This window comes from Oncorhynchus tshawytscha, linkage group LG06 (assembly GCF_018296145.1).
Source record: "Oncorhynchus tshawytscha isolate Ot180627B linkage group LG06, Otsh_v2.0, whole genome shotgun sequence".
Taxonomy (NCBI): Eukaryota; Metazoa; Chordata; class Actinopteri; order Salmoniformes; family Salmonidae; genus Oncorhynchus; species Oncorhynchus tshawytscha.
The window spans coordinates 33,455,864-33,468,078 of record NC_056434.1 but is presented as its reverse complement, the minus strand read 5'-3'; the positions used below and the strand labels follow the sequence as shown (position 1 = coordinate 33,468,078).

Below are 12,215 nucleotides of genomic sequence, written 5' to 3'. Positions count from 1 at the left end.
TTGAGATGAATTTGTCAGTTTCCATAAGTTTATTTTCAAATATTTACACTGGAAAGGATGCCAATTCTAAAATCTTCTATGTACAAGATCTTTTCATGATTTGGTTCCTAGATTTAGTGAAAAAATGTTTTGCCAACCGTTGCATGTCATCTGCCAGTACCACCCTGACCACTTGTGTTAGCTATTATCATGCGTTCTATTTTTGGAGATCATTGTTAAAATAACATTAACGTTGGACTTTGTTTGACTCTGGTTGGTGGAAACATGCATGTTTGTTTAGATGGATGGCTCAAAAAACCTGCACATACAGCTAATAGCTTTGCATGATACATGCACGGTAGCAGGAATGCACTGACTAGTTGGTTCGCTCACTGTCATAACGAAGAAGAGTTGCCGGAAATGACGGATTACAACTTCCTTTCAATTCCAAGATGGCTGCCACATTCGGAAAACGTGTGTTGACCATTTCAACAAATTAGCGTTTACCATGCTTTCATACAGTTTTCATATTATTTCGATTAAATTGTCAATATATTGGAAGTAAAGACTATTTGTTTGGATAGTTTAGAATTATCTGTGGCGAGTATACATTTGGAAGTGTTGGAGAAAAAGTAGCTAGCTAGTTTGTTAGCTTGCCAGTGTGTTCTATTGGTTGACTGGCTAACAAAAAGCAACAGTGATCAGAACAAGAAACGTAAGGTCTTAGCACAGAATAAGCCATGTCAGCCCTTACAATATTCGTCCGGAGTTTGCCAGCAGATGCATCTAACGACCGCCTGGAGGAGATATTCTCTGAGATTGGACCTGTGAAGCACTGCTTTGTTGTCAAGGAAAAAGGTGAGACGGCTACTAGCTAACGTTAGCTAACTTTGCTAATTTGTCATCTTTGTAAAACTGCTGATTATTTCAACTTCATGACATGAAACTACAAGAAGCCAGACCCTGTCATGCATAATAATAATATTAAACAATATGTGTGAGAAGTTAAACAACAGTCTGGCATGTGGTCCTTTCAGGTGCAGAGAAATGTCGGGGGTTTGGGTATGTCACTTACTCCATGGAGGAGGATGCACAGCGCGCTGTGAGAGAGGTGAAAGACTATGATGGACAGAAGATAAACGTGTCGGTGGCCAAGAAGAAACTAAACGACAAGAAAAGGGGAACAACAGGTTTGTAAAACTTACGTGGATGCTTAGTTTGTTATTTAGGTACCTACCTAATTCATAACTCTTACATTTGTGATGGTGAAATTAGAGGTTCAAATATGTATTGTGGTCTTCTACACAGCCACGGCACCAAAAGATCCAGTACCACAAAAAGAACAGAAATCTGAAGGAGGCTTAAAGAAAAACAGAAGGAAAGCCAGACTGATCATCAGGAATCTCAGTTTCAAGGTATGAAACGCATAAACACTCACACATAAACAATGTTTATCTTTTTCCTCTGCTTTGTGTGAGGATGCTTTATTGTCTTCGGTTAAGAAAGTATGTAAGATGTTTTATTGTCACATACACCAGATGTGTTGTTTTACAGGGTCAGCCATAGTATTACGGCACGCCTGGAGCAAATTAGGGTTTAAGTGCCTTGCTCAAGGGCACCTCATCATTGTCGGTTCAGGTATTCGAACCAGCAATATTCCGGTTACTGACCCAACGCTCTAACCGCTAGGCTACCTGCCACCTAGTTAGTTGTGAATGTTTGTCTTATGTTCCCACAGTGCTCGAATGAGGATCTGAAGCAGACCTTTGCCAAGTTTGGGACAGTTCTGGAGGCCAACATCCCGCTCAAACCAGGTACAGACCTCACTTTGGGGCCCTCTGTAGCTCAGTCGGTAGTGCATGGCTCTTGTAAGGCCAGGATAGTGGGTTCTATTCCTGGGGCCACCTATACACACAAAATGTATGCACGCATAACTGTAAGCCGCTTTGGATAAAAGCGTCTGATAAATGGCACACATTCCATTACTTTGAGCGAATCACCACCCAACCACACTAAGCACGGTTGATTCTTGGTGCAGTCACCAGCCAACCACACTAAGCACTGTTGAGCCTTGGTGCTTTTTTTTGCGCTAAAACAACTTTAATGTCAATAACATGTTTTCTATCTGGTGGCTGACCATTCCTCACTCTGTTCATCTTCAGATGGGAAGATGAGGGGCTTTGCGTTTGTCCAGTTTAAGAACGTCTTAGAGGCAGGAAAAGCCTTGAACGCCATAAACCTGAAAGAGATCAAAGGTGAGACACCTTAACCTGCTGTGTGTGTTTGTATGTGTGAGAGAGACAGACACCTTTTTCTGCCCTGTGAATATCTCTCATAAAGATGGGGAGCATCTCAACAGTCTACTGTAGCTTCCTCTACTCTGATCAAGTCATTCTATCCTCTATCCTTTATAGGAAGGCAGGTAGCTGTGGATTGGGCTGTGGCTAAAGACAAGTTTGTCGCTACTCAGCCAGGAGCTAAGAAAGAGGAAAAGGTTGCAGCAGAGAAAGCGGCACCTGAAAGTGACTCTGAAGAGGAGGAGAAGGTGGAGGAAGAGGAGGAGAAGAAGAAACCAGAAGCACATTCAAAGAACAAGTATGAGCTTTTGCAGTCTTAATCTGTATTTCTGCATGTCCTCAGTTTATTGAACTAAAGTGAATGATGGGCTGTAAATATTTAGACCAGGGGTGTCAAACATATTCCATGGAGGGCCTAGTGTCTGCAGGTTTTTATTTTTCCTTTCAATTAAGCCCTACAAAACCAGGTGTGGGGAGTTCCTTACGAATTAGTTACCTTAATTCATCAATCAAGTACAAGGGAGGAGCGAAAACCCACAGCCATTCGCCCTCCGTGGAATGAGTTTGACACCTGTGATTTAGACCTACTCTACATTAAATGTCTGAATTGGTCTTCTTTGGCTTGACTTTGTCCTTTGGTTCTGAGGACTGGAGTACTTCAGCCAAGTTCTTGTTGAACTGTTGTTTAACAGTCCTCTCTACAGAGTCAGCTCTAAGCCAGCTCAGCAGCCAGACAGCCCATCAGAGCACGAGAGCGAAGAGGACGATGAAGAGGATCATGAGGAGGATGAAGATTCAGAGTCTCAGGAGTCAGATTGCGATGAAACAAGTGACCTTGGGTCTGATGAAGATGATGATGATGAAGAAGATGAGGATTCTGGTATGAATCGGTTGTCTTTTCTTGTGATTAAAGTGTGTATGCTCCACCTTGCCCTCCGTTTGAACCCCTTTGACTATTCTCCCTCTGTCTCTCTGGTCCTCTCTCGGCCTCTCTCTTTGACTTTATAGATAGTGCAGCCAACAGGAAGCCCCTGCCATCAGATATTAATCAGGGCAAAACCGTCTTCATCAGGAACCTATCGTTTGATACGGAGGAGGAGGGCTTAGAGGAGGTGTTACTGCAGTATGGAGAACTGAAGTACATCAAGATCTGCCTACACCCAGACACTGAACACTCTAAAGGTATAGTCCTTGCGCCAACACAACATCCTTCTCTCTCTCTATCGCTGACACACTCCCCTCTTAAAGTTAACCAATGCAATGAAGTGATTCCAGTCAGAAGACAGAGGTCTATATGTTAACATTGAATCATGATTGTGTTGGTTGGCAATGGTTGTTGACTGTTGTGTTTGGTCAGGTATTGCATTTGCTCAGTTCAAGTCTAAAGAAGCAGCAGAGAAATGCATTGCTGATGCAGAGGATGAGTCAGAGGTGAGACGGAATAGAATGTTAAAGTACTAATGTATTCTCTACGTACATCTCTTCTGATGAGTTTTGAATTGATGTTATCTAGGTTTGGGGGCAACATGTTTGTGTGTGTCTGTCTGTCTGTCTCAGAGCGGGGGTATCCGTGTGGATGGTAGGAAGCTGAACATTGTAGCGGCGGTGAGCAGAGAGGACGCTGTCAAACTAAAGGACAAGAAGGTTAAAACTCATACAGGGACCAGGAACCTCTACCTGGCTAGAGAGGGATGTAAGTTACTTCTCTCCTCCCTTTTCCTCTCCTCTCCCCACCCCTCCATCTCATCCCTCTCTCTCTCTTTCAGTGATACGGTCAGGAACGAAGGCAGCTGAGGGTGTTCCAGCAGCAGACATGGCCAAGAGGACCCGAGTGAGTACTTCCGGTTTTTCAACCAATCAAAGCATCAGTGTTGTCTTACAACCAATCACAACACATTGTGTTGGTAACTGAGGGCTTGTGTCCTCAGTGTATGTTTGTTTGAGGAAGGCCAGAGTGTGTACATTTGTTAACGCTCCCCTCTCTCCCGTCTTAGTTTGAGGACCTGAAGCTGACCAAGCTACGGGACATTAATGTGTTTGTGTCTAAGACCCGCTTGTGTGTCCACAACCTGCCCAAATTTGTAGACGTCAAGCAACTACGAAAACTCTGCCTGAAAGCTGCAGGGGGTGGCAAGGTGGTCCGCATTACCGAGGTAAGAAACTGCTACCACATTTCCATAGCTGTTTCCATCTGATTAAAGTCTGTCATTAGGTCCTCTCATCTCTCCAGGTGATCTGTTAGTGACCACATGGTAGCACTATTGTCCTATAAAGTTTCCTGCCCATGTTGAATGGCCTTTAATTTCTCTTTACAATCTCTCTCCAATTTTTTCTTCTTTCTGTGTCTACCATTTGCATCTATTCTCTCTTTTATTTTCCTCACCATCTTCATCTGTATCCACCACCACCCAGTGCAGGGTGATGTATGATAAGAAGCCGGAGCGTGGTCAGGTGTTAGGCCGGTCACTAGGTTACGGCTTCGTTCAGTTCCAAGAACATGAACACGCTCTGAAGACACTACGATACCTCAACAACAACCCTGACATCTACGGAAACACCAAGGTGTGTGTGGCGCAGTGTCATTGTTGATCTGTGTGTTATGCATACACGAGTCCAGAGCACGTCTTTAACCTTATCCTGGACAGAATGCAGCTGTTTGAGAATGTAAATCCCAGGTTATGTTTCTGAATGTTTTCTTTGCCTTTCAGTTGATGTCAGTACCTGCAGTAATTTATATCGGAACACATTGGATATGGACTCAAACATTGTAGTCATCAATATTGTGGAGAATGTTGAATTACACATACTCATGTTTGGTTTGGCAACCTACAGCATCTGATCAATATTGACAGTTTTCTTGCTAAATGATGAGAATGTGTTATTGAAAAGACTATTCGTAGGTTGTTATTCAAGTTTTTTTTTTCTTGTGTGATTTACTGTGTGGTATCTGTCTACAGAGGCCCATCGCTGAGTTCTCTCTTGAAGATGGAAAGAAGCTGAAGATGAAAGAAATGCGACAACAACAAGTCAAGGTGTGTCTCTCTTCTGTGTGTGTGTGTGTGTGTTTGTGATGATTTAAAATGAAGAGTAACAATTTTCTCTCCATGGTTACCAGGAGCGTTTCAAGGGGCGGGGCCCTCAGGGAGGAGTGAAGCCGCAGTCTGGAGGCAAGACTGGACTTCAGAGGTGTGCGTCTAAACCCCAGAGTGCCATGGTAACGAAGGTGGGGCCAGCGAAGACGCAGACACAGTCGTTACCATCCGGACAGGACAGAAAGGATGGAGGTATGACGCTGTACATTTCTGCCCTAACCCTGAATATAATACAAACAGCTCATCAATTCTGGTGGAAGTGCTATTTTCCCTCCTTTTTCTGTCTTTGTTTTTGCTTTTTTGTTGTTTCTGATATTTCTCTCGCTTTTCTTTCCCTCTCGTCTAGTACCTCCCCCCCAGCCACAGGCCCAGACTCTGTTCCATGCCCAGACCCAGCCACAGGACCAGAAGCAGGGCCGGCAGTATGCAGGCTTCCAGACCACCCCGGTTCTAGAACATGTAGAACTGGAGGATGGAAAGAAAAGACGGAAGGTTCTAGCCCTACCTTCTCACCGTGGCCCAAAGATCAGGTAACACAAATACAGTTGAAGTCGGAATTTTACATACACTTAGGCTGGTTAAAACACATTTTTCAACCACTGCACAAATTTCTTGTTAACAAACTATAGTTTTGTCAAGTCAGTTAGGACATCTACTTTGTGCTTGACACAAGTAATATTTCCAACAATTGTTTACAGACAAATTATTTCACTTATAATTCACTGCATCACAATTCCAGTGGATCAGAAGTTTACATCCACTAAGTTGACTGTGCCTTTAAACAGCTTGGAAAATTCCAGAAAATGATGTCATGGCTTTAGAAGCTTCTGATAAGCTAATTGACATCATTTGAGTCAATTGGAGGTGTACCTGTGGATGTATTTCAAGGCATATCTTCAAACTCAGTGCCTCTTTGCTTGACATCATGGGAAAATCAAAAGAAATCAGCCAAGACCTCAGAATTTTTTCCCCCAAATGCCTGAAGGTACCACATTCATCTGTACTAATAATAGTACACAAGTATAAACACTATAGGACCACGCAGCCGTCATACCACTCAGGACAGAAACGTGTTCTGTCTCCTAGAGATGAACGTACTTTGGTGCGAAAAGTGCAAATCAATTCCAGAACAACAGCAAAGGACCTTGTGAAGATGCTGGAGGAAACAGGTACAAAAGTATATATATCCACAGTAAAACAAGTCCTATATTGACATACCCTGAAAGGTAGCTCAGCAAAGAAGAAGCCACTGCTCCAAAACCGCCATAAAAAAGCCAGAATACGGTTTGCAACTGCACATGGGGATAAAGATCGTACTTTTTGGAGAAATGTCCTCTGGTCTGATGAAACAAAAATAGAACTGTTTGGCCATAATGACCATCGTTATGTTTGGAGGAAAAAGGGGGAGGCTTGAAAGCCAAAGAACACCCTCCCAACCGTGAAGAACGGGTGGCAGCCTCATGCTGTTGCAGGAGGGACTGGCGCACTTCACAAAATAGATGGCATCATGAGTGAGGAAAATTGTGGATATATTGAAGCATCATCTCAAGACATCAGTCAGGAAGTTAAATCTTGATCGCTTTTAAATGGACAATGACCCCAAGCATTACTTCCAAAGTTGTGGCAAAATGGCTTAAGGACAACAAAGTCAATGTATTGGAGTGGCCATCACAAAGCCCCGACCTCAATCCTATAGAATATTTGTGGGCAGAACTGAAAAAGTGTGTGCAAGCAAGGAGGCCTACACACCTGACTCCGTTACACCAGCTCTGTCAAGAGGAATGGGTCAAAATTCACCCAACTTATTGTGGGAAGCTTGTGGAAGGCTACCCGAAACGTTTGACCCAAGTTAAACAATTTAAAGGCAATGCTACCTTCTGACCCACTGGGCAAAGTGATGAAAAAAATAAAAGCTGAAATAAATATTTCTCTATTATTCTGACATTTCACATTCTTAAAATTAAGTGGTGATCCTAACTGACCTAAGACCTAAGACAGGGATGTTTTACTAGGATTAAATATCAGAAAGTGTGAAAAACTGAATTTAAATGTATTTGGCTATGGTGTATGTGAACGTCCGACTTCAACTGTACTTTACCTATCATAATGTAACACAAACTACATGGTATAATTTTCATTGTGCAGGGCACGTGATAAGGGGAAGCCGCAGCCTGCCCAGCCTAAGAAGCCCAAGAACCGGCCCAGCAGGAGAGAGCTACAGGGAGGAACGTCACTGGAGAAACCTACACAGCCCAGAACAAAGGTTACACTCGCACACACACACATTACCCATGTCTGCATGTTGTGGCCCCAAGAACAGGTAATACATTGAACTGTCTTCAATTGTTTTCCAGAGCGCTAAGGGGGCCAAGAAGCGGTTTAGGAACCAAGAGGATGACCGCTTTGACAACCTGGTTGAACAGTACAAGAGGAAACTGATGGGCGGCAACAAGACCACAAACATCAAGAAGAACAAATGGTTCAACAGTTAGTTTTGTGTGTGTGAGAGAGAGAGCGAGGCCATTTTTTGGTATACCCCAATAATCTTTTCCTTATGTTGGTTTCTACATCTTTGACATGTTGAAACAAGGGTATGGTGGTTGGAATAACATTGAACTGTGTATTTTGGAGAGTCCGGCGTAGTACACTGTCATATGTCTGTGTCCTCATGTTATACACAACTTGTGGTGTGCCATCAGTGGTAAAGGAAAGCTAAGAGATGGAATATCGGAATATAATTAACTTCCTGAATTGACTCCGACTCTGACAGACTGCATCAGCTGGAAGCACATGTTAAACAATGTGTGTTCTTCACAACAGATGCTGATGCTTTACTCTTTACTTTGTTTTATGTTCATGTTAACTATTGGTCAATAATAATGTAAAGAATATCAGAGCTTTCAAAAATGTAAATGACATTTTTATTAAAGAACTTACAAAGACAGTTTGTTTAGTCTGTCTGTATTCATGTTAAATGGTCATCTGTGATTCAAGAACATTTTTCAAAGAATCAATACATTTTGGGAACATCCACATTTTAAAAAATAAATAAAAATGAAATAATATTATTTGACCTTTATTTAACCAGGTAGGCTAGTTGAGAACAAGTTCTCGTTTGCAACTGCAACCTGGCCAAGATAAAGCAAAGCAGTTTGACACATACAATAACAGAGTTACACATGGAATAAACAAAACATACAGTCAATAATACAATAGAAAAATCTATATACAGCATGTGCAAATGAGGTAGGATAAGAGAGGTAAGACAATAAATAGGCCATGGTGGCGAAGTAATTACAATATAGCAATTAAACACTGGAATGGTAGAATGTGCAGAAGATGAATGTGCAAGTAGATATACTGGGGTGCAAAGGAGCAAAATAAATACACTATGGGGATGAGGTAGATTGGATGGGCTATATACAGATGAGCTATGTACAGGTGCAGTGATCTGTGAGCTGCCCTGATAGCTGGTGCTTAAAGCTAGTGAGGGAGGTAAGAGTCCAGTTTTAGTGATTTTTGCAGTTCCAGTCACTGGCAGCAGAGAACTGGAAGGAGAGGTGGCCAAAGTAAGAATTGGCTTTAGGGGTGAGATATACCTGCTGGAGCGCGTGCTGCTATGGTGACCAGTGAGCTGAGATAAGGCGGGGCTTTACCTAGCAGAGACTTGTAGATGACCTGGAGCCAGTGGGTTTGGCGACGAGTATGAAGCGAGGGCCAGCCAACGAAAGCGTACAGGTTGCAGTGGTGGGAAGTATACAGAGCTTTGGTGACAAAACGGATGGCACTGTGATAGACTGAATCCATAAACCCACACAATGTTGATATGTGTACTAAAACCCCTTACCTTTAAACATGAAACCCTTACTGAACCCTCTCTCTGGCTGGAACATAGAGACATCAACTTTTGACCTTTACTTATGTATCTTCTGGCGCCAACAGAGATGGCTTCCTCGCTTCGTGTTCCTAGGAAACTATGCAGTATTTTTTTTTAATGTGTTATTTCTTACATTGTTACCCCAGGAAATCTTAGGTTTTATTACATACAGTAGGGAGGAACTATTGGATATAAGAGCAACGTCAACTCACCAACATTACGACCAGAAATACGACTTTCCTGAAGCAGATCCTCTGTTTGGTCCACCACCCAGGACAATGGATCGGATCCCAGCCAGCGACCCAAAACAACGGCGCCGCAGACGGAGCGGTCTTCTGGTCAGGCTCTGTAGACGGGCACATCGTGCACCGCTCCCGAGCATACTACTTGCCAATGTCCAGTCTCTTGACAACAAGGTAGACAAAATCCGAGCAAGGATTGCCTTCCAGAGAGACATCAGAGACTGTAACGTTCTTTGTTTCACAGAAACATGGCTCACTCGAGACACGCTATCGGAGTCGGTACAGCCACCTGGTTTCTTCACGAATCACGCCGAAAGAAACAAGCATCTCTCTGGTAAGAAGAAGGGCGGGGGTGTATGCCTTATGATTAACGAGACGTGTTGTGATCATAACAACATACAGGAACTCAAGTCCTTTGTTCACCTGACCTAGAATTCCTTACAATCAAATGCCGACCGCATTATCTACCATGAGATTTCTCTCCGTTCATAATCCCAGTCGTGTAGATTCCCCCCCAAGCAGACACATTTACAGCTCTGAAGGAACTTCATTTGACTCTATGTAAACTGGAAACCACATATCCTGAGGCTGTATTTTTGTAGCTGGGTATTTTAACAAGGCTAATCTGAAAACAAGGCTCTCTAAATATCATCAGCATATCGATTGCGCGACCCGGGCTGGCAAAACCCTGGATCATTGTTATTCTAACTTCCGCGACGCATATTAAGCCCTCCCCCGCCCCCCTTTCGGAAAAGCTGACCACGACTCCATTTTGTTGCTCCCAGGCTATAGACAGAAACTAAAACAGGAATCACCTGTGCTCAGGTTCAATGCTGGTCCGACCAATCGGATTCCACACTTCAAGATTGCTTCGATCACGTGGACAGGGATATGTTCCGCATAGCGTCAAACAACAACATTGATGAATACGCTGATTCGGTGAGCGAGTTTATTAGCAAGTGCATTGGTGATGTTGTACCCACAGCGTCTATTAAAACATTCCCCAACCAGAAACCGTGGATTGATGGCAGCATTCGGGCAAAACTGAAAGCGTGAACCACTGCTTTTAATCAGGGCAAGGTGACCGGAAACATAAACAAATACAAACAGTGTAGCTATTCCCTCCGCAAGGCAATCAAACAAGCTTGAGTATAGCGTCAGCATAGAGACAAAGTAGAGTCACAATTGAACGGCTCAGACACGAGAGGTATATGGCAGGGTCTACAGTCGATCACGGACTACAAAAGAAAAACCAGCCCCATCACGGACCACAATGTCATGCTCCCAGACAAACTAAACAACTTCTTTGCTCGCTTTGAGGACAATACAGTGCCACTGGCACAGCCCACTTCCAAAACCTGCGGGCTCTCTTTCACTGCAGCCAATGTGAGTAAAACATCTAAACGTGTTAACCCTCGCAAGGCTGCAGGGCCAGGCGGCATCCCCAGCCGCGTCTTCAGAGCATGCGCAGACCAGCTGGCTGGTGTGTTTACGGACATATTCAATCAATCCTTAATCCAGTCTGCTGTTCCCACATGCTTCAATAGGGCTACCATTGTTCCTGTTCCCAAGAAAGTTAAGGTAACTGAGCTAAATGACTACCGCCTCGTAGCACTCACTTCCATCATCATGAAGTGCTTTGAGAGACTAGTCACGGACCATATCACCTCCACCCTACCTGACACCCTAGACCCACTCCAATTTGCTTACCGCCCCAATAGGTCCACAGACAACACAATCACACTGTATACTGCCCTAACCCATCTGGACAAGAGGAATACCTATGTAAGAATGCTGTTCATCGACTACAGCTTAGCATTTAACACCATAGCACCCTCCAAACTCAGCATTAAGCTCGAGACTCTGGGTCTCGACCCCGCCCTGTGCAACTGGGTCCTGGACTTCCTGACGTGCCGCCCCCAGGTGGTGAGGGTAGGTAACAACATCTCCACCCCGCTGATCCTCAACACAGGGGCACCACAAGGGTGCGTTCTCAGCCCTCTCTTGTACTCCCTGTTCACCCATGACTGCATGGCCATGCACGCCTCCAACTCAATCAAGTTTGCAGACGACACTACAGTGGTAGGCTTGATTACCAACAATGACGAGACGGCCTACAGGGAGGAGGTGAGGGCCCTCGGAGTGTGGTGTCAGGAAAATAACCTCACACTCAATGTCAACAAAGCAAAGGAGATGATCGTGGACTTCAGGAAACAGCAGAGGGAGCAGCCCCCTATCCACATTGATGGGACAGTAGTGGAGAAGGTGGGAAGTTTTTAGTTCCTCGGTATACACATCACAGACAAACTGAAATGGTCCACCCACACAGACAGCATCGTGAAGAAGGCGCAGCAGCGCCTCTTCAACCTCAGGAGGCTAAAGAAATTTGGCTTGTCACCAAAAACACTCACAAACTTTTACAGATGCACAATCGAGAGCATCCTGTCGGGCTGTATCACCGCCTGGTACGGCAACTGCTCCGCCCACAACCGCAAGGCTCTCCAGAGGGTAGTGAGGTCTGCACAACGCATCACCGGGGGCAAACTACCTGCCCTCCAGGACATCTACAGCACCCAATGTCACAGGAAGCCATAAAGATCAACAAGGACAACAACCATCCGAGCCACTGCCTGTTCACCCCGCTATCATCCAGAAGGCGAAGTCAGTACAGGTGCATCAAAGCGGGGACCGAGAGACTGAAAAACAGCTTCTATCTCAAGGCCATCAA

The 12,215-nt window shown here is 44.3% G+C and overlaps 1 protein-coding gene across 2 annotated transcripts; it reads left to right on the top strand.

Moving 5' to 3' along the window:
- The first annotated feature begins 406 nt into the window (after window positions 1–406).
- Window positions 407–8,312, top strand: rbm28 (RNA binding motif protein 28). 2 transcript variants are annotated; one of them, XM_024423671.2, is made up of 18 exons: window positions 407–837; window positions 1,017–1,169; window positions 1,288–1,394; window positions 1,718–1,793; window positions 2,142–2,234; window positions 2,394–2,574; window positions 2,981–3,156; window positions 3,285–3,458; window positions 3,634–3,707; window positions 3,834–3,969; window positions 4,043–4,107; window positions 4,271–4,429; window positions 4,689–4,838; window positions 5,234–5,308; window positions 5,392–5,560; window positions 5,715–5,898; window positions 7,514–7,631; window positions 7,723–8,312. In XM_024423671.2, the coding sequence occupies exons 1-18, from the start codon at window positions 720–722 to the stop codon at window positions 7,858–7,860; spliced, it is 2,346 nt and encodes a 781-aa protein (XP_024279439.1). In that variant the 5' UTR covers window positions 407–719; the 3' UTR covers window positions 7,861–8,312. The 2 variants fall into 2 exon arrangements, with proteins under 2 accessions (XP_024279439.1, XP_024279438.1); XM_024423670.2 differs by having other exon boundaries at window positions 2,969–3,156.
- Window positions 8,313–12,215: the final 3,903 nt, after the last annotated feature.

Coding starts and splice junctions, on each gene's coding strand:
- rbm28 (XM_024423670.2), top strand. CDS start 720: ATGTCAGCCCTTACAATATTCGTCCGGAGTTTGCCAGCAGATGCATCT. Junction 1,395..1,717: donor TCAGGAATCTCAGTTTCAAG/GTATGAAACGCA, acceptor ATGTTCCCACAG/TGCTCGAATGAGGATCTGAA. Junction 3,157..3,284: donor TGAAGAAGATGAGGATTCTG/GTATGAATCGGT, acceptor TTGACTTTATAG/ATAGTGCAGCCAACAGGAAG.